The following is a 25,627-nucleotide window of genomic DNA, read 5'->3' on the forward strand; positions in this document are numbered from 1 at the left end:
CTGAGATGTCAGTGGAACAGTGACTGGGGCTGATGGAGCCCAGTGCGTGGCACATAGTAGGGGTTCCCTAGATGGAAGCCCCTGCCATCACTTCCATGTCCCAGAGACACCCCAAGGCGACTGCTGTACCATCTCACTGAGAGGTCTGGGTATTGGGAGATCCAGGTGGGAAGGCAATTTTTAGCTGCTCCCTGGAGAGCAGTTAAGGATCCAGGAACAATGCACCAGATAAATCTAAAGCTAAGTCCCTATACATTGTCCAGAAAGAAAAAAAACAACAGTGCATTTTAGCAAGTGGCGATCAAAACACACCCCTTACTTACAGTTGTAACACAGGAGCAGACCGGCTTCCCCGTCTTCGTACACATCAATAGCTGCAACGAAATTAACCTGCAATGAGAATGGGCAATGGTAGTGGGCAGGCTGGACACTGACACTAGGAGAAGACTTTCTCAAGTTTCTGTAAACTCAGGCACGACTGCAGTCCATGGTGTGGACTTTCTCATCATCTTTTCAAGCCCTTTAAGAAGGTCTATAGGTGGAGAGCTCTCTCTATTGGCAGGCCTTTCATTTATACAGTGGGCTCCAGTCCACAAAGCTTTACTCGTGGGTTATTCCTTTCACTTCCACCTTGACCCTGGAAAGTAGATGGCATTGCTCCCATTTTACAGATGAGGAAAGCGAGGCTTAGAGAGGTGGAGTCGCTCTAGTCCCTCAGTGAGGAGGTGCCCCAGCCAGGATCTGCACCAGGTCCATGGTTCTTTTCCAACCTCAACACCCTCACAGTTCAGCCACACTGCCTCCTGACTCAAACACAGTCTCTGAATCTCCAGATCGCTATGTCCGCACTTCGATTCTCCCTCTTTTACTTCTTTCACTTCCTGGGAGGCAGCTTGACACGATGCAGAGGGTGTTGGAAGCCCCACCTCTGTGGCTTTGGTGAGCCTTGGTTTCTGCTTTTGAGAAGATGGTTCTCAAGTTTCAATCAAAACTTTGAGCCTCTAAAAATCTCCTCTTCTTTCGCTGCCTCACTTGTCTTCTCAGCCCTGTAGTCTGACCTCTGTACCACCAGGGGACGCTGCCCTCTCTTGAGCTCCAAGAAGGTTTCCTTCTCCCCAGACTGAAGGCCTCTCTGACCATGGCTCATCTCTCCATCCACATCTCCACAACCTCTGATGGGAGACAGTTCCTCCCCCTGGCTTCTCTCCCACTTCAGATTCTTCTTCCATTTCTTGGCTCTTCTCTCATTTAGAAAAAGCCCCAGCTTGATAGTTTCAGATTTTACTCTGCTCAAAATCTCTAAATCTACAACCTCAGGCACACAGTCTGAGCTCCAGCCCAGGTTCCTAAGTCTTTTGCTCTCTCAAATGCAGTAGGTTGAGAAGAACTCAAGGGGCTGGATGGGGGAGCAGACAGGAGCAAGTCAGACAGCCCCCAGATGCCAGTACCACTTGCTGCCTCTGTGGTTTGTGGTAAATGGCTTCACCTCTTGCCCCAGGTCTCCATCTGTAAACTGGTACAACAGTAATCCTGACGCTGCTGAATTGTCATGAAAATTCCATGAAACAAAGCAAACATTGTTGCATAGGGCCTGACACATAATTAGCTCTCCATGGAGGTCTCACATGACCAGTTTCCTTCCAAGCCTCCTCCTTTCTTTTAGCAGAGCTACTCACAAGGTCTCGGAGGGTTCCCTTTCTCACCCAAGTCCAGAGCATCCTCTTCCCCATCTCACCCCTGCTGTACCCTGGGCTTGGCCCCACGTCCGGGCTCAGCCCTTGTCTCCCTCTGGCTCAGCTCTCTCCAGCCCCTTCCAGCCTCCTGGCCACCCCTCTTCCCACCCCAGGCCCCCTGTCCAGCTGGCCCTCACTGCTCTCACCCAAATGCAGCCTTCTCCTCTGAATGGTCTGGCATTGTACGAGTCGCCATTAAACACGCAGAAATGAAAGGACAGGGTCTCACCCCTCAACAAAATGTCAGAAAAGCTTACAAGTACATAAAATAAGGTATAATGGAGCCCATACCATAACCATGAGTTGTGGGGGCTCTGCAGGGGTGGGAGACAGTGAGTCCTAGAGGTCAAGGGTGTTGATTCTGGGGTCAGAAGGACCTGGGAGTCAAATGCCAAATACTTCCTCTGCGGCTGTGTGTGACAGCCTCGTTTTAACCATCTGCAGGGCTTGCACTGCCGTCTCAGGTTCGCTTGCTTGCTGGTGCTCTTCTCCGTGCTGGGCTCTCAACTCCATGAAGCAGAGGCCTTGCTCCACTCATGTGACCCCCCTCAGGCCCTGGATCAGGACCTGTCGAGTATCAGGAGCAGAGGGCATGCTACCTAGAGGCACAGCCATGTACATGAAATGCCAGCCCTGCCACCCAAGAGCAGTGGGCACATGGTCAGGGGTTTAACCTCACGGACCCACAGGGTCTTCATCTGTAAAATGGGAGAGGCTGGAACATCTGCCTCTACGGGGGCTGAGGATTCCAGGAGGTCACACAGGGCCCGGTAAATGCTCCATAAATGTCAGCTGCTGGCATGACTTGGCTCTGGAACCCGCACCACTGGGGCGTATCACGGGAGGGAACAGCCCTCGGGCCCCTGGAGGGAACCCTCCTGTTCCCAGCACTCTGACTTGAATCACTTGCTCCTCGGTGTCCCCAGACTTGTCGTTAGATGACACTGATGTCAGCCAGTGGCTTCCAGCCCTCGTGGGTGCTGCCGTGTCTGCTCTACACTTCCTGAGGGAGCAGCCAAGCACCACCGGCTGTGTAACCTGGACCTGCTCTCCTCTTCAGGCTGTGACAGGGCTGTGGCTGCCACATGCTGGGTTTGAGGGTGCGGTCCTGGGAGGCAGGCAGTCTGGGCTCAAGTCCTGCCTCTGCTACTTACTGGCTGTGTGGTTTGGGGTAAATAAGTGACTTCTCCTTTCTGAGCCTCAGCCTCCTTTTCTGCAGAAACGGGGAAGAGAATAGCACCTGCCTGTCAGGGCCATGGGGCCGAAATTTGGGGTCAATGACCACAGGGCAGACTTAACCACTCCCTCCTCAGGCCCTCAATTGCATTTCATCAGACCTTCATTAACACTGAGTGTGGTGAGGCCCGGTTCACACATGCATATTATATGTACAGATGTTGATACAAATGTTGGTATAGATGTTAGTTCCCAGGCAAGGGCCCTCCGAGGAGACATTCCTGCAGGAGACATTCTTGACCAGGGGAGGATCTGAGAATTCACTGGGAGAGCTTTTAAAAGATACATATTCTGGGTTCTTGCTCGTGGACATATTGATATATAGTAGGTCAGGGTAGGATAAAGACAGTCACCTTTTATTTTTTACTTGATTAAAAATAGTTTATCTTATTGCATTTTAAAATAATAAAAGTAATATATGGTGGTGGTGAAAATTCGAAACACAGACTTGTAACAAGTGAAAGAGGCTGGCACTGTGAGGTCAATGTCCAACCTTCTCCCATGATGCCAGGGTGAGCTCTCAATGGAGACCAGCTGGGGTCTGGGCAGACAGTCATGACGGGGACCTGGGCCCAGTGAATAAGCCAGAGACCCAGATCCTGTTACCCCCCTCCGGAGGAGGCCTCTGTTGGGGAAGGAGGCCAGAGCTGGCTGTTGGATCCGGGGCAGTATGTTGGAGTTGGCCTGTTGGTAGAACAAACTTGGTGTTGACTTTCAGAAGGCTGCTCTGGTGCTTCCTAAATAGCTCCTCTCTTGAGCTAGGATTGTCTTGGACCCTGAGGTGGGTTTGAAGCCTGCAACGGGAATTGAGGAGTCTTGGCTGAGACGAGAGGAGGGGCGGGGGCAGGAAACCAGGCCAGTCTGGCCTGCATGGTGGCACACGGAGGAGGTAGGTGTTGAGGGCCGCTTGAGGCACTAATCGCCGGCGAGTCCAGGAGGGTCGGCCTCTCTCCTGCTCCACTGAGCTCAGGGCTTGTCCTGCAGGAACGTTTTGGTGAGAAGTAACCCTGTTTCTGCAGGTCACTTCTACCAGCTCATTAGTTTGCTCATTTCTCTAAGGCTTATCTTTCCAACCAAACAGTAAATTCCACCCAAACATGAGCCACTGTCTCAGCACCTCTGTCTGCTCAGCAAACATAGCCACTGAGGATGAACTCAGTGGGAATATTCACACTGACCCACTCAGATCCCCAGGGTAGCGCTTAACAACACAAAGATGTTTCTAAGTGTTTTTTCTTAGAGAAAAGCTTTGCATCTTTGTTTTACAAAGCATGTGGAAGAAAAGACAGAAAATTTTGGAGATTTCTCATACTTTCCAGCAAAACAAAGCACAGAAGTCATTATAGAAAACTGCTTTTAACACTTTTTCCCCTGCATCATCATGACTCTTAACAGAAAAAAATCCACAGACACACTCATGAATTATCAAGGTATTAGATATAAGTAAATAACAATAATTTCCAGGAAAAGCGGGTTCAGCCTTAGGAAACTAGCTGCGAGGGAAGGATTGATTCAACAAAGATCTTTTAAGCCATGCTCTTTCTGACTCCTATGGTTGGTTGTCCAGATTGTATTTTTTAGTTAAAAAGAATTTATTCATTTGGCGGCACCGGGTCTTGGTTTTGGCACTCAAGATCTTCAGTCTTTTTGGTGGCACATGGGATCTTTAATTGCAGTACGCGAACTCTGAGTTGCGGCCTGTGGGCTCTAGTTCCCTGACCAGGGATCGAACCCAGGATCCCCTTCATTGGAAGGGTGGAATCTTAGCCACTGGGCTGCCAGGGAAGTCCCTGTCCAGAGTTTTGAAAAGCAAGAAGGGGCAAGAACTTTTAAAGGCCAGATTGGGCCCTGAGTCCTCAGAAGTCAGTGGCGGGAAGAGATGACAGGTTTCCAGTTGCTGGGATGGAGGGGACCATCCTGGCTTTGCTAGGAAGAGTGTCAGGAGAGCTTCCTTCTCTTGGGTCTATAGTAATGTCACCTGGGGGTGACTTAGAGTCTACTGATTCCCATCCCATACACCTAGGACTTCTGGTTTAACTGATCTGGGTATGTCAGAGCACTGATCTGTTTAAAGCTTTCTGGGCAATTAGAGCCACAGTTGAGAAGCAGTGTATACCAGCGGTTCCCAAATTTGCCCACATCACCTGGGGACCATCTAAAAATTCTAAAGCTCACGTCACACCCAAGGCTGGTGAAATTGCTGGGGGGTGGAACACAGGGCATCGGTAGCTTTGAAGTTCGATGACTTCAATGGCAGATGAGTCTGGGTGCTGCCAGCATACACACACGAAAGGGCAGACTGAGCTGTGGTTGATAACAGCTGAAGGTAAGTAGGCCTCCTAATCATATCTAGACGTTTCTTTTTCTGATTTTTCTATTTCTTAAAATTTTGCTCTCAGGTGTTTTCTTAGTACAGTAATTAGCAACTTTAGTGAATATTTCTGTAGGGCTGGTCCAAATTTAAATGGTATTTTTTTAGTTCTTGTAAAACATAATTAAATCCCTCACTCTCTGACACATCTGAACAGGACTGGGGGAAGCTCTCATCAGGAATGACACTCTCCCTGGGCAACATCCTTGTTCTGCCCTGTTCTCACACCTATGTTGGAGTGCTGGCCCTGCACCATGCAAACCTCCAGGGGCTCAAATGTCACCAGGCCTTGCCCTGGTTCCCAGCAATAAGTGGGCTGAAGAACTCTGTGATTTGCTTGTCAGATTTTGTCCAGATCCAGCACATGGCTGCCCTCTGTGCGGCTCAGGCCAGGAGGTGTAGACCCCCTGTGCTGATCTGCTTTTCCTCTCTCTCCCAAAGGTGTTTCATCCCATCTTCCTTTCCTAATGTGCCTCTAAGGAGACAGAGATTCGGGCTGTGTCTCTCCCACCTTCCAGCCGCGAGCTATGGGTCTGCAGGGCCTCTGAGGGTAACCTGCCTCTCCAGAAGCCCTTCTAGCATGAATTACCAAACAAATGTTCTCATTACTCAGTTATTTACATTGAATTTTTGACACTTCATTCCTCTTATGTAGGGAAGGATGGAATGGCAGGAGGAGGTGTGGAAAAGTTAAAGAGGCCAATGGGCAGTTATATGATATTGAACCCATTTGACCTACAAAGACAGAAGCTTCACATGGTGCAGCCTAAATATGTATCACAGGATACAGATATGAGAAAGAGCACACAGTTTTAAAGAAACCCTCATCATGGTCTCACAAAGTTAGAAGACACAGCTCCAGTCTTTTTGGTTCCCGCTCACTCCCACGTCTGTCGACTCACCCTGCTGGCCTCCACATGGTGCAGCCTGAAGGCCTCCCCTGTGCTCTCGTTCACCACGTCAAACTGGTGCCGGTAAGCCACACAGATGAGGTTGTCGCTCTCCTCCATTGGCCCATCTACCAAGGTCATCACCGCGGGAGAGTCGGACAGACAGATCTCCTGTGTGGTGGACGAGGATGGAAGAGAAAGGGGTGAGGACAGAGCAGCCACCCCACTGCCTTCCCCTATCCAGGAAAGGCCCCCCCACTTCCCCACGCCACCACCCCCCAGGCCCTCTGCTCCTGCAGAGTCCTGTGCCTGGGGGTCAGACAGGGGCAGGGGGAAAAGAGGGGCAGGGATGGGTTAGACTGCTCCATTCTGTAATCTGTCCGTAAGGCTCAGACCTCTGTTCACTGCAAAGGGGAGAGGCCAGGAGAGAATTTTACAAAAGTGATTGAACAGTGTGGTCTGTGTTAGCCCTCAGACTGTCCGGTCCTTGTCTTGAAATTTAATAATAAAAATAAACATTTTGGCCAACCTAATACATACATCATGAAATGATCACACAATAAATTTAGTGACTATTCAGCATCTCATACAGATACAAAATAAAAGAAAAACAAATTTTTTTTCCCTTGTGATGAGCACTTTTAGAATTTATTCTCTTAACTTTTGTATATATCATTCAGCAGTGTTGATTATATTTATCATGTTGTATATTATACCTCTGGTACTTATTTATCTTACAATGGGAAATTTTTACCTTCTGACCACCTTCTTCCATTTCACCCTCCCCCTACTCCCTGCCTCTGGCAACCATGAATCTGGTCTCTTTTTCCATGGGTTTGTTTCTGAAGTATAATTGACTTCACGACTGTGTTAGTTTCTGGTGCCCAGCATGATTCCAAGTTTCTATATATTTCAAAATGATCCCCCCTAGAGCAGCATCTTTAGGTGTTAACTATGTGAATGAGCTGGATGGCGTCAGAAAAACTGTTTGTCTTAGTCTCCTGGGGAAACCAGGGCCACAGGTGAGGGCTTCCCCAGTCGGTTACTGAACCACAGGGCAACCCCAGTGGATGACAGACCCTGGGTGGAAGGAGGGAGTCTGCCTTGGGGCAACCTTGGCCAGGAGTGAAACGATTTGAAAAAAAAACCTACCCTGATGTACTGAAATTCTTCAACAGGTGACTCTGACAGGGGAGATGACAGTGACATGCCAGTCACCCCACTTGGCTTGTTGTGTTTCCTTGTGATCAGAAGCAGTTTATTCCGAATGGCAACAACAATCCTCAGCTCTCTGCTATGGTGAGTGTTGATGGCATATAAGTGACAGCCTAGGAAGAGAAAGAAATGATGCTGAGCACACAAGTGGTGGGAGCCCTCAGCTTTGACAATATGGTGATATTTAAGAACCCTGGAAATTAAACATAAGGCAATGAAATGACTAAGGATGTTTTTGCCATAAGGCAAAGTGGGGACTTGAAAGAAAAATTAGGTTGAGTTACAGGAAAATTAAAGAAGTCATATTCCCTCTATTCTAGAGTTTGTGGACTTAGATTCACATCCACTACATGACATGCATTAAACTGAAAGGTAAGCAGAGTTCCAGGAACAAAATTCTAAAAGTTTCTTTTCATAAGTTTGTTCATAGAGCTTAACTCACCTCCCAAACTTGTCAAATAAGACCTAAAACCTCCTTGAGCCCTCAACATATTTCTCTATAACTCAAGTTTCTCTTAGGGAACAAGTGACACTACCTTTGTGATGCTTCCAAGTGAAAAAACAAACAAATCAAATTAAATTCCTACTCTTTTTTTTTTTTTCTTCAGTAAAATCTGGGCAGCCTGAGAAAACGATTAATTGGATGAAACCATCAAAATATGAAGAACTGTGTCACCTTTTGTCTTCTCGAGCTTGTTTTCTCTACAGTCACACTTGCCCTTCACGGCCTGCTTGCCCTCGATGCCCCTTTGCACAGCGCTCAGTCTGAAGACAAAGAGGCGGGCATCTTTCCCTGGTGGGATGAAGCAGATGGAGGAGATGGATGGGAAAGTAAGACGACCTGGAAGAACTGAAGGCGCAGACTGTGTAGAAGCTTACTACTCAAGAAATCAGGATTTGAGGTGTTCCAGAACTGGGCAGAAGCCCTGCATTGCCTTCACATAACGATGTGATCAAGGACGCCCACCCCTTCTCTCCCTCCTCACCCCTGCCTCAGAGAACAAACAGGCCACCAAGGACCTGAGCCCTGGGCACCAGAAGAAACAGCTGGCACCGGTGATGCAGCCAGAGCCCCGAGACCCTCGTGTTGGCCATAGGCTACACACTCCCCTTCCTCCCAGAGAGCATCCCACGGGGAGGAGTAGCACCTTTGTCTGCTCTGAGGATCAGAAGGTCCAGGGCCTCCAGCACATGCATTTGCTTCACGGGCAGAGTCTTGTCAAACACGGGCACCGATGGGAGGTCATCTGGAAAAGAAGCCTGGTTACCCAACGCTGCACCCAGCCCACACTCTCTAGAACCTATGAAATGTGCCTGTGCGTAGTTTTAGACTCTGTTTCTCCCTAGGCAAGGAAGGAGGTCAGCTTCTAGATCTTTCCTAAGGGTGACACAGGAAGTTCAAGCACTAGCGCCCTCTCAGCTCAGGGAGAAGGACTGGCGTTTCTTTGCCAAAGGCATTCACAACTCCATACAGGGAGCACAACAACAGGGCCCCGAAGCTAGAGTCTTCTCCTCAACGTTCATCAGAGAAAAGGCAGCATCTCTCAACCCCAGTTTTGGCTGGGATTATTCCAAAGAACTGAATACCAAGTTTTAAAAAGTGCTAATAAACTTAGTCATTTCTCTTAAATATTTTCTGGTTTTTCTGGTGTCATATTTGAAACCACGTCACATCTTAGGTTATTTTGCATACTTCTCAAAAAAGTAAAATTTGTATTTAACAAACACCCTATTCCAACATGGCCTATGTCTGCATCAATAGTAGGATACCTATCATTTTTCAGTATTTCTCCATATAGGAATATGAAATCTTCTTTTCAGATAAAAATAAAGAGAAATATTGATTACATTTCCCAAATAACATGAAAAAACTAATTTCAGTGAAAACATCTGGGAAGATCTCAGGGAAACGGATGATTTAAAGACACAGCAAGTACGTGTAGGATTTTTAAAAAATATTAATTTGGCTGTATTGGGTCTTAGTTGTGGCACACAGGCTTAGTTGCCCCACAGCATATGGGATCTTAGTTCCCTCAAACCCATGTCCTCTGCATTGGAAAGCAGGTTCCTAACCACTTCCCTGGACCACCAGGGAACTCCTGGGTTTGTTTTTAAGCTTACTTATTGGGATCTTAAATTGTTAGCAATTACTTTGCTGCTTTGGATGGCATCACCGACTTGATGGACATGCGTATGAGCAAACTCCGGAAGTTGGTGATGGACAGGGAAGTCTGGCGTGCTGTAGTCCGTGGGGTTGCAGAGTCAGACACAACTGAATGACTGAACTGAACTTTGCTCTTGGGAGTCCCTTGGACAAAGAGGACTTAAAGAATTTAGGCAGTTCCATATGCAAAGAGTTTCCCTGGTGGCTCAGGTGGTGAATAATCAGCCTGCAGTGCGGGAGACCTGGGTTCAATCCCTGGGTCAGGAAGATCCCCTGAAGAAGGGAATGGCAATCCACTCCAGCATTCTTGCCTGGAGAATCCCATGGTCAGAGAAGACTGGTGAGAAACAGTCCATAGCGGCACAAAGAGTCAGACACGACTGAGGGACTAACACTTTCACTTTAAGCAAAGGGTCTGTTCTGAGCTTGACAGAATCAGGGCAAGGCAAAGATATCCCAGGACGTATAGACATTTCAGGCAGAAGTGTCTAGGTGATTCTTTACCTGCACTTTGAAGATATTTAGGTCTTCAAGTGTTCTGCTGTGGGTTTGGGTGTTTCCTTAATTATAATTTAGGTGCAGGAGGCCCTAAGGATCTTGGCTCTTCCAGAAACCTGTCTGTCTGGGAGTTTATCCCTCACTGGATGGTGCCCAGGAGGGGGCAGAACTTTCATCATTAGAATTAGTAACAACCCCAACCCCTCACCCCGACCCCTGGGAGGAGTCTCCTGCTCCTGCAGCCTGGTGAGAGCACTGGATTTGTCAGAGCACAGAGCCTGCTAAGCTCTTATGAAACAGATGACTTGTCTCTAGTTGTCCTTCATGATGGGGGCAGCTCATCAAACACTCTCCTTCCTCCAATACCTCAGGCTTTCCCAAGCGGATTCATTCTGAGGCTCTTTGTGCTTCTGTGGGGGCAAGACTCCTTTTTTTAAACCATGAGATGATCATTCATTTCAGTGTCCATCTCTGCATTTGACTAAATAACTATGACTACTTCATTAAGGCCAGGCATGTAGGAAGCCCAGGGCTTCCTACATATCAGGCCTTAATGCTAAGTGTTGTAGGTGTCATTTAATGTAAATGTCCCACAATGACCCTATTAGGTAGGAATTTCTAATATTCCCATTTAACAAATGAGAAATCTGAGGCTCAGAGGTGCTAGAAAATTGTCAAAGCACATGTCCCGAACTTGTGGAACTGAAGGCCATGCAAGGACAAAGTCTGAGCTCTTAGCTGGTGTTGTAACCTAAAAACAGCACTGCATGCCCATGGACTGATGGGGTGAGCAAGGGAACAACGCTGATGTGAAGAATTAATGTGACAGAAGCACTTCACTTCACAGTTAAAACAGAGGGCTACCATGTGGCTGCCCAACTCTGTACAGAGTAAATTAGCACTTACTCTCTACCAAATCTTTCTCAGGTGGCTTTGTTGTTGTTCAGTACCTCAGTCATGTCTGACTCTTTGCGACCCCATGGACTGCAGCGCACCAGGCTTCCCTGTCCTTCACCATCTCCTGGAGCTTGCTCAAACTCATGTCCATTGCGTCAGCGATGCCATCCAATCATCTCAACCTCTGTCATCCCCTTCTCCTCCTGCCTTCAATCTTTCCCAGCATAAGGGTCTTTTCTAATGAGTCAGTTCTTTGCATCAGGTGGCCAAAGTATTGAAGTTTCGGCTTCAGCATCAGTCCTTCCAGTGAATGTTCAGGACTGATCTCCTTTAGGATGGACTGGTTGGATCTCCCGGCTGTCCAAGGGACTCTCAAGAGTCTTCTCTAACACCATAGTTCAAAAGCATCAATTCTTCAGTGCTCAGCTTTCTTTATAGTCCAAATCTCACATCCATACCTGACTATTAGAAACACCATGGCTTTGACTATACAGACCTTTGTCAGCAAAGTAATGTCTCTACGTTTTAATATGCTGTCTAGGTTGGTCATAGCTTTTCTTCTAAGGAGCAAGCATCTTTTAATTTTATGGCTGCAGTCACCATCTGCAATGATTTTTGGAGCCCAGGAAAATAAAGTCTCTCACTGTTTCCGTTGTTTCCCCATCTATTTGCCATGAAGTGATGGGACTGGATGTCAGGATTTTAGTTTTCTGAATGTTGAGTTTTAAGCCAGCTTTTTCACTCTCCTCTTTCACTTTCATCAAGAGGCTCTTTAGCTCCTCTTCGCTTTCTGCCATAAGGATGGTGTCATCTGCGTATCTAAAGTTATTGGTATTTCTCTCAGCAATCTTGAGTCCAGCTTGTGCTTCATCCAGACTGGCATTTCTCATGATGTATTCTGCATGTAAGTTAAATAAGCAGGGTGACAATATACAGCGTTCACGTACTCCTGTGGCTAGATAGGTTTATATATGGCACAGGAAGGAAGGGCAGGCAAGGATACGAGAAAGTGATGTGGGTTCAATGACTGTTTCAAAACTATGGATTCCTTCTTGTAACCTCTTTATGAAGAAACCATCTTTTAGATGATCTGGCTTTTCTATTACCAAAACAAAACAAATGGTGATAGCATATTTATTCAGTATTTGGTCTCCCTTAAGAGCAGGTTTTGCTACACTTAGAATGCAAAGAATTTTTAATAGTGACCTTGAAAGGAGCAGACTCTCAAGGGGATGAGTCTAATGAAATTAAGCAGAGGCTAATGGGATAGAGTGTAACTGGCCCTGAAACGAAATGGGGAGACTCACTAATGGAAACAATTTGTAATAGAATTAAGTGTAGACAGGACAGAGGCAAACAAAGAAATAACAAGATAATTATGGCTTAAAAGCACAACAAAGAATACAAAGAAAGCCTTAAGGGTTATTCTCGTCTCAGGATAAGCAAACAGGGAAGCATTACTGCATAATCAGGACATGAAAGCAATAATGTGAGTAATACACGCAAGCTGCTGGTGGATATATACGGCTACCACCTGCATAGACAATGTCCCTCAAGTTTGAAAGAAGAGGATTTCCTGGCAATCACAATAATCCTTATAGCTGACACTTCCATTACATTTTGTATCCATAAAGATGCAAATTTCATAAAGGGACTTGGGTAATCTTGGTTTGGATTTTACTTTTACAAAAAAGCAACTCAAATAGAATTTTTTCTGTTTTTAGACAGGTCTTACAAATAATCATGAAATTACTTTCTCTGTCCCCAAAAGACAAACAGGTAGAATTTGACATTCTTTTCATCATAAAATTTTTCATAATTATTTGTCTAGGACTTGACTGCAGCCATGAAATTAAAAGACGCTTACTCCTTGGAAGGAAAGTTATGACCAACCTAGATAGCATATTAAAAAGCAGAGACATTACTTTGCCAACAAGGGTCCTCTGGTCAAGGCTATGGTTTTTCCAGTGGTCATGTATGGATGTGAGAGTTGGACTGTGAAGAAAACTGAGCGCCGAAAAATTGATGCTTTTGAACTGTGGTGTTGGAGATGACCCTTGAGAGTCCCTTGGACTGCAAGGAGATCCAACCAGTCCATCCTAAAGGAGATCAGTCCTGGGTGTTCATTGGAAGGACTGATGCTGAAGCTGAAACTCCAGTACTTTGGCCACCTCATGCGAAAAGTTGACTCATTGGAAAAGACCCTGATGCTGGGAGGGATTGGGGGCAGGAGGAGAAGGGGATGACAGAGGATGAGATGGCTGGATGGCATCACCGACTTGATGGGCATGAGTTTGAGTAAACTCTGGGAGTTGGTGATGGACAGGGAGGCTAGGCGTGCTGCGATTCATGGGGTCGCAAAGAGTCGGACACGACTGAGCAACTGAACTGAACTGAACTGATGGTTTTGGAAATCTGCATCAAGCTAAAGATGGTAACATTGGTAGAGTTTAATAAACTTTAATAAAATGTAGTTGGTTAAGTGGAGAGAGCACTGGACGAGGAATCACCTCTGGGTTCTGGTCCCAGAAGTGCCACTAATTAACTGTGTGGACTTGGGCAAGTCACATAATTTCTTTGAAAGTAAAGTGAAAGTGAAGTCGCTCAGTCGTGTCCAACTCTTTGCGACTCCATGGACTATATAGCCTACCATGCTCCTTTGTCCATGGAATTTTCCAGGCGAGAGTACTGGAATGGGTTGCCATTTCCTTCTCCAAAAGATATTCCCAACCCAGGGATTGAACCTGGGTCTCCCGCATTGTAGGTAGACGCTTTACTATCTGAGCCACCAGAGAAGTCCTAATTTCTTTAGGACTCCTTTTCTTTATCTGTAAAACTAACAGATTAGACTAAGCCTCCAAGGTCTGTTTTTGTTTTATTTTTAAATAAATTCTTTTATTTGGTTACTTGCTACTATCCTTTAGATCCTTTATCACTCATTAGGAGTCTGGAAGAATCCAAGAGACCTCCTGCACATTCCTTGAATCTAAATTAAATCCCCACCCCAAATTGAATTCCCTCTGGGGCATCCTCGCCAAGGTCATGTCCGACTGGCGACTGATCTGTGGTGATAGGGAATTGTCTGCCTCCCTGGAGCAGGCTGACCCACCTGGATGTGAGAAGTCTGACTTCATATTGAGTTGAGATCTGTCTTCCTGTCAAAATCTTTTCCTTTCTCTATCCATCAAACAGGTTATCCAAGATCCTTATTGTTTGTTTTAGATACTGAGTACATTCTGAATTACAAACCTTAAAAAAAATGTGGTTTGAGAGAGAGTATATCCCTGAGACAGAGATTCTAAAGAACCATGTGGCTATGTTGATTTAAAGTCACACACTGGAATCATGACAAGTATTCCTGCAAAGGAGATTCTCCTTGCAGGTCGTCTGATGTGCTCAGTGCTCAGTCACTCAGTCATATCTGACACTTGCAACCCCATGGACTGTAGCCTGCCAGGCTCCTCTGTCCATGGGATTTCTCAGGCAAGAATACTGGAGGGGATTGCCATTTCTTTCTGCAGAGGATCTTCCTGACCCAGGGATCGAACTCGTGTCTCTTGCATCACAGATTAATCAGAGATTTGGGGAAGGGATGAAATTGTCATGGATGCCTCCCCCTCTCGCTTGCGTGTTGAAAACAACAGGGTAGTTTTGTAAGGGGATGAAACTCTGTTAACCTTACCGCTGAGGACACATGTATCCAAAGGGAGCTGACCAGTGGTCACCCATCTTAGCAGTAAGACAAGTCACACAGAGAGACAGCTAAAGGAGCAGCTACTCACTAACCATCCACTAGCAAGACGCCGGCATCAGTGGAAACCAGCAAGGCCTGGCCCCAGGGGTCCGCACACACGGCCTCATGAGGGAAGTTACTGCAGAAACACTGTGGCTCCCAAGGCTGCGGGGCAACACAAGACAGGAAGGTTAGGAGCACAGAGGAGCGCGCTGGCCCATCGGGGAAACACACATACCACCCAGAGCAGCAGCACAGACGCCCCCGGTCCGGAGCCGGATGCACTCTGACTCAGTCACCTTTCTTAAGGAAAAAAGTCTCCTTCCAGAAATGCCTGCAACAGGAAAAGGCTCAGTCAGGTGTTTCTGGCACCGAGACCTGTATTATAATGATGCCCTCAAAGGCCAGGGAAGCATCAGTAATGTTTTCTAAGCAAACGTTTCTTCTTAACACTTAGAAGAAGGACCAATTGGTGCCCTTTTTTTTTTTTTTTTGGCGGTTTCACAATAGTTCTTTATAAAAGGAAGTCCCACCCAACTCTCTAAAAAAAGAAGTCAGATTCCTGTGCTGCTGATTCGGCAAAATTATTAAACCACACACAATGCAAGAAGTTGCTATCATCTTAACATGAAAAGTCTTATTGACCCACTTATGGCTATGAAGTCTTCAAGAAAAAAAAATAATGTCTGTTCGTAGGAATATGTCAAGGGCTCCGATGAAACCTACTCATGTTCCTCCATGTGACACGTTCATGTCATGGAGCCCGAATCCTTGGTTTCACTCCATGTTGATCGAGCAGGAATACTCGGCACTGCCTTACTGCTCCCTTGGAGCTGTGGCTGATGCCTGGAACCATTAACTTCCCTCCAGAGCAGGTGGCTTGGCCTCAAAGGACAAGGAAGCCTATAGAGATTCTCAGGGATGAGTTGACGCCCTACATCTTCACTTTTACCTGACTCTGTACCTGTGTGCATGTGCCTGTGTGCACATGTGACCTGTGTACATGGGTGTGTTTGTAAGTTCTAAGTGAGCACATGCTGGCACACTCAAAGTAGGAGTGATGGCTCTGAGGTCACCTGGGTGACCTGGTGCTGTTTGGGATGAGGGTAAACACTGTGTGAATTATTCCTGTTTTGGAAAATCATGCTATCCCTTTATGAAACCTACCAGCCTCAAAATGAGTGACCTCATTGCTGAGATGAGGTTCGGGCTGTTGTGAAAAGATCACACAAAGGACGTGAAGATATTTTATAAACTGAAAGAGGGCTGCCCAAGTGCAGGTCATTACTTGGAATGGCACTTCCCTAAGAACTTTTTAAGAAAGTTACTAAATCTTATTGGAATGTGCTATCTATGAAGTCCTTGACAACACTACAAATTCTACTATTCAAATGAATAAGCAGATAGTGGGAATTTTGGCAACCTTTGGAAAAGATACTTTACCATTGGTCTTGTCTTAAATTGGCTGTGGTTTTTCAGCACCAGTTGTATTTTGAGCGCATCATTTTCTTGAAACCAAACTTTGAACTGTGTAGGTTCTACAGTTCAGATATAGATCATCTATACCTTTAGGGCGAAAGTAGATATATTCATAATTCTTTTGCTTTTACAAAGGCCACTTCTCCAGTGATACACTGTGAAGTTGTTCCATTTAATTATCTTTTACATTTTCTGAACATAGATATAATGAAGCATGTAGGGTACGACTTTACAATACAAAATAATGCAAACAGTAAGTTCATACTGTGATTTGTTTTTATGTTTTCTCTTCTATGCTTGATGACCACCTAGTTCTTTTTCCATGGAAAGTAGAAATGAGTAGATACACATGCCATAAATGAGTTGTAGAGGAGGCAGTGATTGCTCAGCTGTGGTCCTCTGACCAAGTGCATCAGCATCAACTCAAGAGAAATGCAAATTCTCAGGGCCCACTCAGACCTATGGAATCAGAGGTTCTGGGGGGTGACTCTAGCCCACACTGAAGCTTCAGAAATACTGCCCGAGAGCCTTGCTGTTGGGTGCGTCCGTGGTCAGCAGCGCAGGCGCCACATGAGAGCTTGTTGCAAACACAGGATCACGGCCCGGCTGCAGAGCTGTTGGTGAGAGCCTCATTTGGTCAGGACGTCCGAGCGGTCTGTACACACACAAGGCTCGAGGCACACTGCGGGGCTCAGTCTGCCCGTCCAGGCCCGGCCCAGCAGCTCTGCCCCTTGAAGTAAAGGTGCAGGCACACCATGGAAGCCAGGAGGCGCTCATTAAATGCTGCCCAACCTTACCTGGGGCTTCATCTGCAGACTCCGCCACAGACAAGCTCTTCTTCCTCCTGTCCCACAAAGCTCTTTCTAAGAATCTCAATAACTTCCCTGAAGACACAGGACATTCAAAGTTGAACATGAAAGCATCAACTCACCTCTTTTTTACAGATCCCCGATGCCACCAAGCTTGATGGAGCGTCCCCTCTCACGATGGATTTCAGCTTTAGTGCCTTACAGAACAGAGATCTCTTTCAGTTTATCAGGCTTTGTAAAAGCAGAAGAATCAAGTTATGACTTGAAAAAAACTTTTTAAAATGAAACAGGAGTAATTTCAGGCTTGTTTCAGGTTCCTACGCTGCCCTATCACTGAAGATAAGAAAAGGAGTCAGCTGGATCTAATGACTTCAAATGCATTCTGTCATTTCAACCAATCAATATGTCAGTACAGTGATTTCCAAACCACCAGTACTGATAAAAATCCCCAGGTCCTTCCTCAAACTTGATGAATCAGATTTTCTGAAAGTAGAGTCGGGGTACTATCTTTGAACAAGGACCAAAGTTGGAGGCCCCTGTGACAGGGCTCCTGCTTTGGGAAAAGGTTATCTTTGCTGCTAAGCTTTCGTGACTGCCTTGCTGATTAGCTTCCACTTTCAGGTCAGAATCTTGTCTGCAGCAGATAGCTCTTCTCCTCCCTCTTGTGACATGGGACCAAGGCAGAAGGCTGTGTCACCTCCAGAACTGAGAAACACTAATGTCATGGAAGAGCCAGGCAGAGAGGAAATGGATTCCTCTAAAACCTGGAATAAGGTGATGCCCGGTAGCCACCTCTCTGTGACGACTGCTTCCAAGTGGTAGGGGGGAAATCAGGGTCTCCTGCAAGGACAGACCCCTCTGTGCTGACTCCTGGTAGGGGACAGCTCAAGGTGCTTTCCCTAAATGGCTCTCTACTCTTCAGAAAATCCCCAGGAGTCAAGCAAATGGTATGTGCTCCCTTGACAAGAGGGAGCAGGGACTGAGCAGAAGGGCCATCTGGTTTGGATGGACTCACAACTCCATGTCTTACACAACAGGTGTCAGAAGAAAACCCACCTGTCCTATTCTAACGAACTCTGCCTGGCGGGCCTCCTCTTTCTTCCTCGCTGACTTGGGCGACTCCGGTAAGACATCACTGAAAGATCGTCTATTAAGCATGTTCTGAAAAAGAAAGACAAGTTATGAATTCCAAAGATGGTTATCAAATCTCATCTTTGCTTTCTCTTACTCCACAAACCTATTTGTCCAAACAGTCCTACTTCTGCTGCCTCTATTCATTCACTCAATAAGCATCTATGGAGCACCGCTCACGTGTCCGCCCAGGTCTGTGTGAGGCGTGAGGGATTAAGGAGCCAACGCGGGGAGAGCCAGCCCCGCGGAAGGGCTGAGAGCAGGGCTCAGAAAGCAAGTACACCAGCCGCTCCACTCACTAACCACCTCCCAGAGTGATCGGCCACTACGCTGCACAGCTCCAAGGATGCCGTTCTCAGAGAAGGCGCCCGGAACACGACGCACTCAACTCCATGCAAACAGGGCCCCCTGGACTTGTCAGCTCTGTGGCCTTCTGGGTAATTTTGGGCAAGGAACTTAATTTCTGAGTCTCAGTGTCTTTGTGTGGCTAATACCTGTCTCTGAGGTGTGTTACAAGATCTAAGGGAGGAAATGCATGGGAGGTGCTTGAGCACACACTCAGTAAATGTCAGTTTTCTTCCAGACAGCAGTCAGAGAACTGGGTGCATGCTTGCAGTTAGCATGTAGTGGCTGAGCACCTCTGCTCTGCGGGATCTGGGCAATGTGGTGGACATAATCTCTGTCCTCATGGAGCAGAGTCTATGGGGAAGATAAAGTAACTGACTACACGACTGGCACATGGATAATTTCTATGAAGGGGAGATACATAAAGCATCTGGAGGCATTTAACAGGGGCACTTGGCTTCAGCTGGGGGCTGGGGAAGGCCTGTTAAGGCAGTGATGTTTCAGCTGAGACCTGCAAAGACATCACATGCTCTTCTTGGTACCCTTTCTTCATTGGAAGGACTGATGCTGAACCTCCAATACTTTGGTCACCTGATTTGAAAAACCAACTCACTGAATAAGACCCTGATGCTTGGAAAGTGTGAGGGCAGGAGGAGAAGGGGGCAACAGAGGATGAGATGGTTGGATGGCATCACCGACTCAATGGACATGAGTTTGAGCAAACTCGGCGATGGTCACTGGGCTGAAGGGAAAGGACCACATGAGCACCAGTTTGTTCTGATGTTCTTCATCTCCCCGGGGTGAGACCAGAAACTACATTTATGTTCACATTCAGTAGCAACTCCTGCTGCTGGAGTTTGTGGCCGCACTGATTCTAGGGGAGTGTCCCTACTTGTTCTGTGTTCTTTGTTAAATGCAAGAAATGCTTCTAAACAATGATGATTTCATTCTGCATTAACACTTGTTAGCCACCCTGACACATGGCGATCTTACACTGAGTCTGGAGGCTTCCAAAGTGTGTGGGGCCCTCAAGGTGCTGGGCTCCTCAAGGGAGGAGCTGGGTCTCATCAGTGTGGGTCTCATCAGGGTCTCTTCAGCCTAGGAAGTGTCTGGTGCAATGTGGATTTTCAGTAAATACACAGGCATATTTCAGTGCCTGAATATGGTGCTTGACAGTAAATCTCCAGAAAACCTGAAGACAGCGTACTCTCTCTCTCAAATCTCTACTTTGCCTGCCCATCAGTTCCATGGCACAGGTAACGCTGAGAGGCACACCCAAGGTCAGCCACCCCAAAACCCACCACTGCCCCAGGGACTGTGGACTGGCACTCGTGCCCCAGCCTGCATGGCGACCCCCTCAGGCTTGTTTAGGAAAGTCGCACTCCTGTACATGTACATTCAACATCCCCTCTTCCCATGGTATCTACGAGAGAACCCCAGCCCCTGGTGGCCACAGTCCAGTGTTGACAGCAAGGATCAGGAGACGCTACACTCATAACCAGGATCATTACGAGGACTTGTGTTCTCAATTCAGACCCCGTGGGAAGGAAAGAAGACCATGGACCCGGGGTTACCTTGTGCAAGTCTGGCATCAAATCCTGGTATAAAGATCGAATCAACATATCCAGAGTTCGTCGACGTTTCTGGGCGAATGTTGGGGTTTCCAAAGTGGCTTTTTCACCATTAATTACTAAAATAAATCAAGTTACAAAGGGAATTACAAATGTTAGGTTATTGAAGAATGTCCTTCTCAAGGAAACTTCTCACAGTAAATGCCACCCATTTCCTAATGCTCTTATTACCCTTCTTTCATGGAAGAATCCTTAAAAACTCGCTAAATTTCTCTGTACAAACTCATAGTCCATAGGTATATCTATCTTGCCTTTCCTGTTGGATAACAAGATTCCTGAGCAGAGGGTATAACTAATTACCTGAAGACCTAACATGCACCCAAACCTGCCCTCATCCACCATTCCACCCACCTACTCACCCATCCACTAATCCATCCATCCATTAATCCACCTACCCACCCATCCATCCAACACATGGGCCAAACCATAGGATGCTATTTGATGGGATTAAATATACATTTGCTGCATTTTGTTAGAAAAAATAATACCACCACTGCCCAAGCAGAGTACTGGAATTCTTAGCCCAATAAAAGTTTCTTCTGGAAGAAAAAGCTTGTGGTTTAGTGGACTACAGACACTGAGAGTCAATACAGTGGAATGTCCAGTTACACATTAGAGCACAGAATAGAAAGTGTGCAGTAGAGTTAGGAGCTTGAGGTCGAGACAGTTATGGGTTTGAATCCCAGCTGTGCTGCTGACTGAGCATTCTTAAGCAAATTATTTAGATCCTTGGGCCCCAACTTTCTATTATGTAAAATGAATATAACCATATTTCCTTATGGGGTTGTAAGAACGTGATACAACACATATAAAAGAGCACAGAGCTAGGCCTATTGAACTGAATAAATATTAGTTATTTGGTGGTTAGGATGGTAGGTATAGATGAGAACCCAGGAGAGACCTCCAAAACACCATCAGAAAACTAAATACATTTCTCACGAAAAATTAACAGAACAAGGGATGCAATCAATGCTTAAATGATGATATCTTCTTTACAGCATCTTGCAAGAATTAGAAGGAATGTATTTTGATGTAGAACAAGGTACAAAAACATTTCAAAATAGAAACTTACATTTCACTAGCAAAAAGTCCCTGAATTCCTGGTGGTCTGTAAACACCGGTGGGGATGGCAAAGGTGGGCCAAAGAGTGGTACGCTTTCCTCTGAAAATATTTTCAGCCTGTGTAGAGAACATTGTAGAGTTAGTTGGTTTTTCTTAAAAGATCATCAACATCTGGATCTTAAATTTCTCCAGTTGCATATGTGATGTGTTAGGAATACTTCTACAGGAGGAAGGCATTCTCTGTGCTTCCAGAACTTCGGCCACCATGCAGCAATCCTGTCTGCTTTAGGGCAAAGATCAGGTCTTCCTGGATCCTTCATGGTCCAACCCACCAAGCAGTGGGTAAAGTCACCCACCGCAGTAATGACAGCAAAGACCACCACTTGCACCCACTGCACAACAGGCAGCATACTTGGTAGTTTAAGACATAGCATCAGCGGATTCTCAGCATCCTGCCAAAGTAGAGCCATTACCTTCCTTCCAAAGACAAGGCTTGAGGCTCCAAGAAGATAAACACTTTTCCCCTAGAGCTTCAAAGTTAGTAAGCAACAGAGCTGGGATTCCAACCCAGGTCTATTTGCCTCATAGTTCATATCTTTCCACATCATGATACCTTTTAACAGATTAATTTTTGAGAACAAAAGGATAAACAAGCAAGGATATAGCTTAGGAAGGAGGGTGCTCTGGGCAAGATCAAACATATCACATTTGTGCTCTCTGTGGAGCACAATCACATTCCAAGCTGGCCCTGACCCTCGGGTCTTCTGCGCAGAGCAACACGGTATGAAACAGGGGACTGCCCTGGTGATCCAGTGGCTAAGACTCCACGCTCCCAGTGCAGGGGTCCCAGGTTCAATCCCTGGTCAGGGCGCTAGATCCCACATGCTGCAACTAAAGATCCTGAGTGCTGCCACTAAGACCCAGTGCAGCCAAATAAAAAATCCCAAATCAAAACAAAACACTATATGAAACAAGCTTTTCCTGAAGACACAGTCTTTCAAGTCAATCAAGAAATAGGTAATAAATCAAGAGTCTCATAAAATGAATGCCAAATTAACATGTAGACATGAGAATTAGAACAAGCTATCAAGATAATGTTGTTACCAACCTGTAATTGTCCTTTTGTTGATCATACCTCACTAAGGCAAAAATATCTGTGGTGATGGTTAAGGAAATCAATTAAGGACCCAATGCACACAGTCAAAAGCTTGTGTTTGGTAAACCCCAGGTACAGGATCATCTTGGACCTGCTCTCCTGGGGTCAGGGCACCTGTCACCCTTAGGTTGAGATGGAACCTTTACTTCTGTAAAAGAGACAGCCAGGGGAGACACAGGTTTGACCTCTGCATGCTCATCCTTTTGGGAAAGGGCTTCACCTCCAAATCTGTCAGAAAAGCAATATAAATAACGCTATGAAAACACTACGACAAAGCAAAACCAGAGCAAAAAGATCACTTCCCTTGCCTGAAAATATATACAAGATCCCCAATGAAATTAGCCAGATAGTTCATCTCACACATTTTGAAAGGAAAAGCAGTTTAAATGTTTCCACTGTATACTTTCCCTCTCTCTCCGTCTGGCTTTTAGTAGACAAAACAAACCCAAACAAACCAGTGTAGCTGGTGGCAGTCTCTAGGCAGAATCTACTTTGCTCATGTTGGGCACGTTGAGTCTAAAATAGTACCACCTCCACCAGCTTTTTTCTTCTTCTCCCATTCCTCCTCCTCCCCCAGCATCTCCAAGCCCTAGCTTCTTTTAGCCAGGGTTGAAATACCATACTCTTCAATCCCTCAGAGTGCTCCCACTCTTAGATTTGTCCCTTTGGAGAAACAAACGAGCCCAGTTCCAAATCTAAAACTCATAATGAAAGGAAATTCTAAAAATAATGATGATCTCTCCGTTACTCTGAGTCACCTCCCTCACCCTCCTGGAATTTTCTTTTGTTCTGTAAGAAGAACCGCTGCAGGAAGGGGGAAATGTTAGTCCTCCATCCCAGTGACCAGAACAAGATATCCCTTATTATTAATGTGTATGTGCATACCTGTTTTCTTCCCTGCCCTCATGACAATTTTCAGCTTTTAAAAACATACACACTGGGTCTTCCCTGGTGGTCCAGTGGCTAAGACTCTGTGCTTGCAATGCAAGTGGTCTGGGTTCAATCCTTGGTCAGGGAACTAGATCCTGCATGCCACAACAAGGATCAAAGATCTCGAGTTCCACAACCAAGACCCAGTGCAGCCAAATAAATAAATGTGCTCAGTTGCTTCTGTCATGTCTGACTGCGATCTCATGGACTGTAGCCTGCCAGGCACCTCTGTCCATGGGATTATCTTGGCAAGATAATCTTGGCAAGAATGCTGGACTGGGTTGCCAGCTCCTCCTCCGAGGGGTCTTCCTGACCCAGGGATCAAACCCGTGTCTCCTGCAGCTCCTGTCTTGGCAGGTGGGTTCTTCATCCCTGAGCCACCTGGGAAGCCCCCAAATAAGTGATTTAAAGAAAAACTTACATTCTATAATGTCAGGACATAAGCAAACAAGCCAGAGGATGCAGAGCGATCTACTTGAAGATGCCATGAGTCACAATGGTCCTAGCTCTCAGCATCTTTACTGGGGTCTCCAGGGAACATGAATAACTAGACCAGAATTCATTCTGAAAAATGCCTGCTAGTTGTCTTTTACTTATTATGGGAAACCTGTAGGTACTGCTACTTGCCTTTGACTTATTATGGGCAGCATGACAGCTGGGTCTCACTGTCATGGCCAGTGGCCCAGGACAATGGGGCCATGGTTGGGGATGTGTTGGGCTGGCCATGCTCATGCCCCAGGCCTGCCTGAGTGCAAAGAGCTTGGACATTACTGAGAACTTCAGTAGGTCTTCAGTAGGTCTTTCAGCAATGTGAGCTAAAGAGGGATGTGAGGAAGCAGAGGGAAAGCAAATAAAAATAGGATTAATTCTATCACTTCTCAAATGTTAAGAGATGGTAATGCAGCAGCCATTCCCAGGACTTAGAACCAACAAAGATACATCATTTTGGCTTTTTATCTCAGCTTGCAAGTTTTTTATACCTAAAGTAAATTTCTCAGAGCATTCACTACCTATAATTCTTCTAATTCCCTTATTATCAGTGGAGGGTAGGAAGTTCCCCTCATTTCATAGACACTTGAGGAAAGGGAAGACAGTTCTGAAGTGAAGAATTCTCTGAGAATAAGTAAGTCCATCCATCACTGCAGTGGACAGAGACAGTGGCTCCTAGGATCTAGCGACCAAAACAAACAGCATGCGCCAGTCCACCGTAACATTAGGCTGGAGGGTCATTTCAGGTCCAGCGAGGCTAACCCTCAGGAGGGTTCACACAGGCCCAGGATACGGGTGAAGTGGGAGCGGATCATGGAAGGCTTGAAGGCAGGAGAAGGTTCCTCCCCTTCCTGGAACACTATGGTGACGATGTCGTTTCCAATGTGGCGCTTCCTTTCCACCTGGATGCAAATGAACAGCATCACTGAGAAGGCCGCTCACACGCGGCATGTTCCCAGAGTTAGTGCGCTAATGCAGCAAAACAAACTCCAATGCTCACAGAGCCCTGAGCTTCAGTATCTTTGACTCCTTGCCTCCCAAACTTCTCCAGCCCATCTCCTGGCTCATCTGGCAGTCTCCTCCGCTCCTCTTCCAACTCAGGCCTGTATTTAATCTTCACTACCCTCCCCTAGGCGCCTCCTAACAGTGTCCTTGCCTCCATTCTCTCCCACTTTACTGCTCTGATCAGGTTCACCTTCACTCTTGCTTCATCTCCTTAGCCTGGAGTTCAAGGCCCCCAGATCAGAGGCATTACATCAGAATTCCCTGGGGACGGGGTCAAATATGCACATTTAAAAATATAAATGAATGCCTTCACTAGTTCTGAAGCACATACTTGGTGAGAACAGTGACCCTATCTAATCTGACCCTAGTTGACCTTTCCAAAATCATCTTCTAGAGCTAGGGTCAGTAAATCTTTTTTTTTTTAATTAATTTTTTTAAATTGAAGGATAATTGCTTTACAGAATTTTGCTGTTTTCTGTCAAACCTCAACATGAATAGCCATAGGTATACATATATCCCTTCCCTTTTGAACCTCCCTCCCCTCTCCCTCCCCATCCCACCCCTCTAGGTTGATACAGAGCTCCTGTTTGCGTTTCCTGAGACATACAGCAAATTCCCATGGCTATCTATTTTACATATGGTAATGTAAGTTTCCATGTTACTCTTTCCATACATCTCGCCCTCTCCTCCCCTCTCCCCATGCCCACAAGTCTATTCTCTTTGTCTGTTTCTCCATTGCTGCCCTGGAAATAAATTCTTCAGTATCATTTTTCTAGATTCCGTATCCATGCATTAGAATACGGTATTTATCTTTCTCTTTCTGACTTAACTTCACTCTGTATAATAGGTTCTA

General features: G+C 46.2%; 1 protein-coding gene across 1 annotated transcript in view; it reads right to left on the reverse strand.

Annotated features, from left to right (window-relative positions):
• Nucleotides 1-25,627, reverse strand: part of GARNL3 (GTPase activating Rap/RanGAP domain like 3) — a 112,837-nt gene that overhangs the window by 13,505 nt on the left and 73,705 nt on the right. Inside the window, exons 11-22 of the mRNA XM_065927129.1 lie at nt 24,563-24,671; nt 22,303-22,348; nt 21,205-21,311; nt 20,076-20,191; nt 18,082-18,186; nt 17,148-17,222; nt 14,791-14,902; nt 8,594-8,692; nt 8,122-8,238; nt 7,383-7,558; nt 6,243-6,401; nt 324-390 (exon numbers count right to left, since the gene is read on the reverse strand). Coding sequence (XP_065783201.1) covers nt 324-390; nt 6,243-6,401; nt 7,383-7,558; nt 8,122-8,238; nt 8,594-8,692; nt 14,791-14,902; nt 17,148-17,222; nt 18,082-18,186; nt 20,076-20,191; nt 21,205-21,311; nt 22,303-22,348; nt 24,563-24,671 — 1,288 coding nt within the window. The remainder of the gene's footprint in view (nt 1-323; nt 391-6,242; nt 6,402-7,382; nt 7,559-8,121; nt 8,239-8,593; nt 8,693-14,790; nt 14,903-17,147; nt 17,223-18,081; nt 18,187-20,075; nt 20,192-21,204; nt 21,312-22,302; nt 22,349-24,562; nt 24,672-25,627) is intronic.

The sequence above is a fragment of the Muntiacus reevesi genome, chromosome 3 (genome assembly GCF_963930625.1).
Source record: "Muntiacus reevesi chromosome 3, mMunRee1.1, whole genome shotgun sequence".
NCBI lineage: Eukaryota > Metazoa > Chordata > Mammalia > Artiodactyla > Cervidae > Muntiacus > Muntiacus reevesi.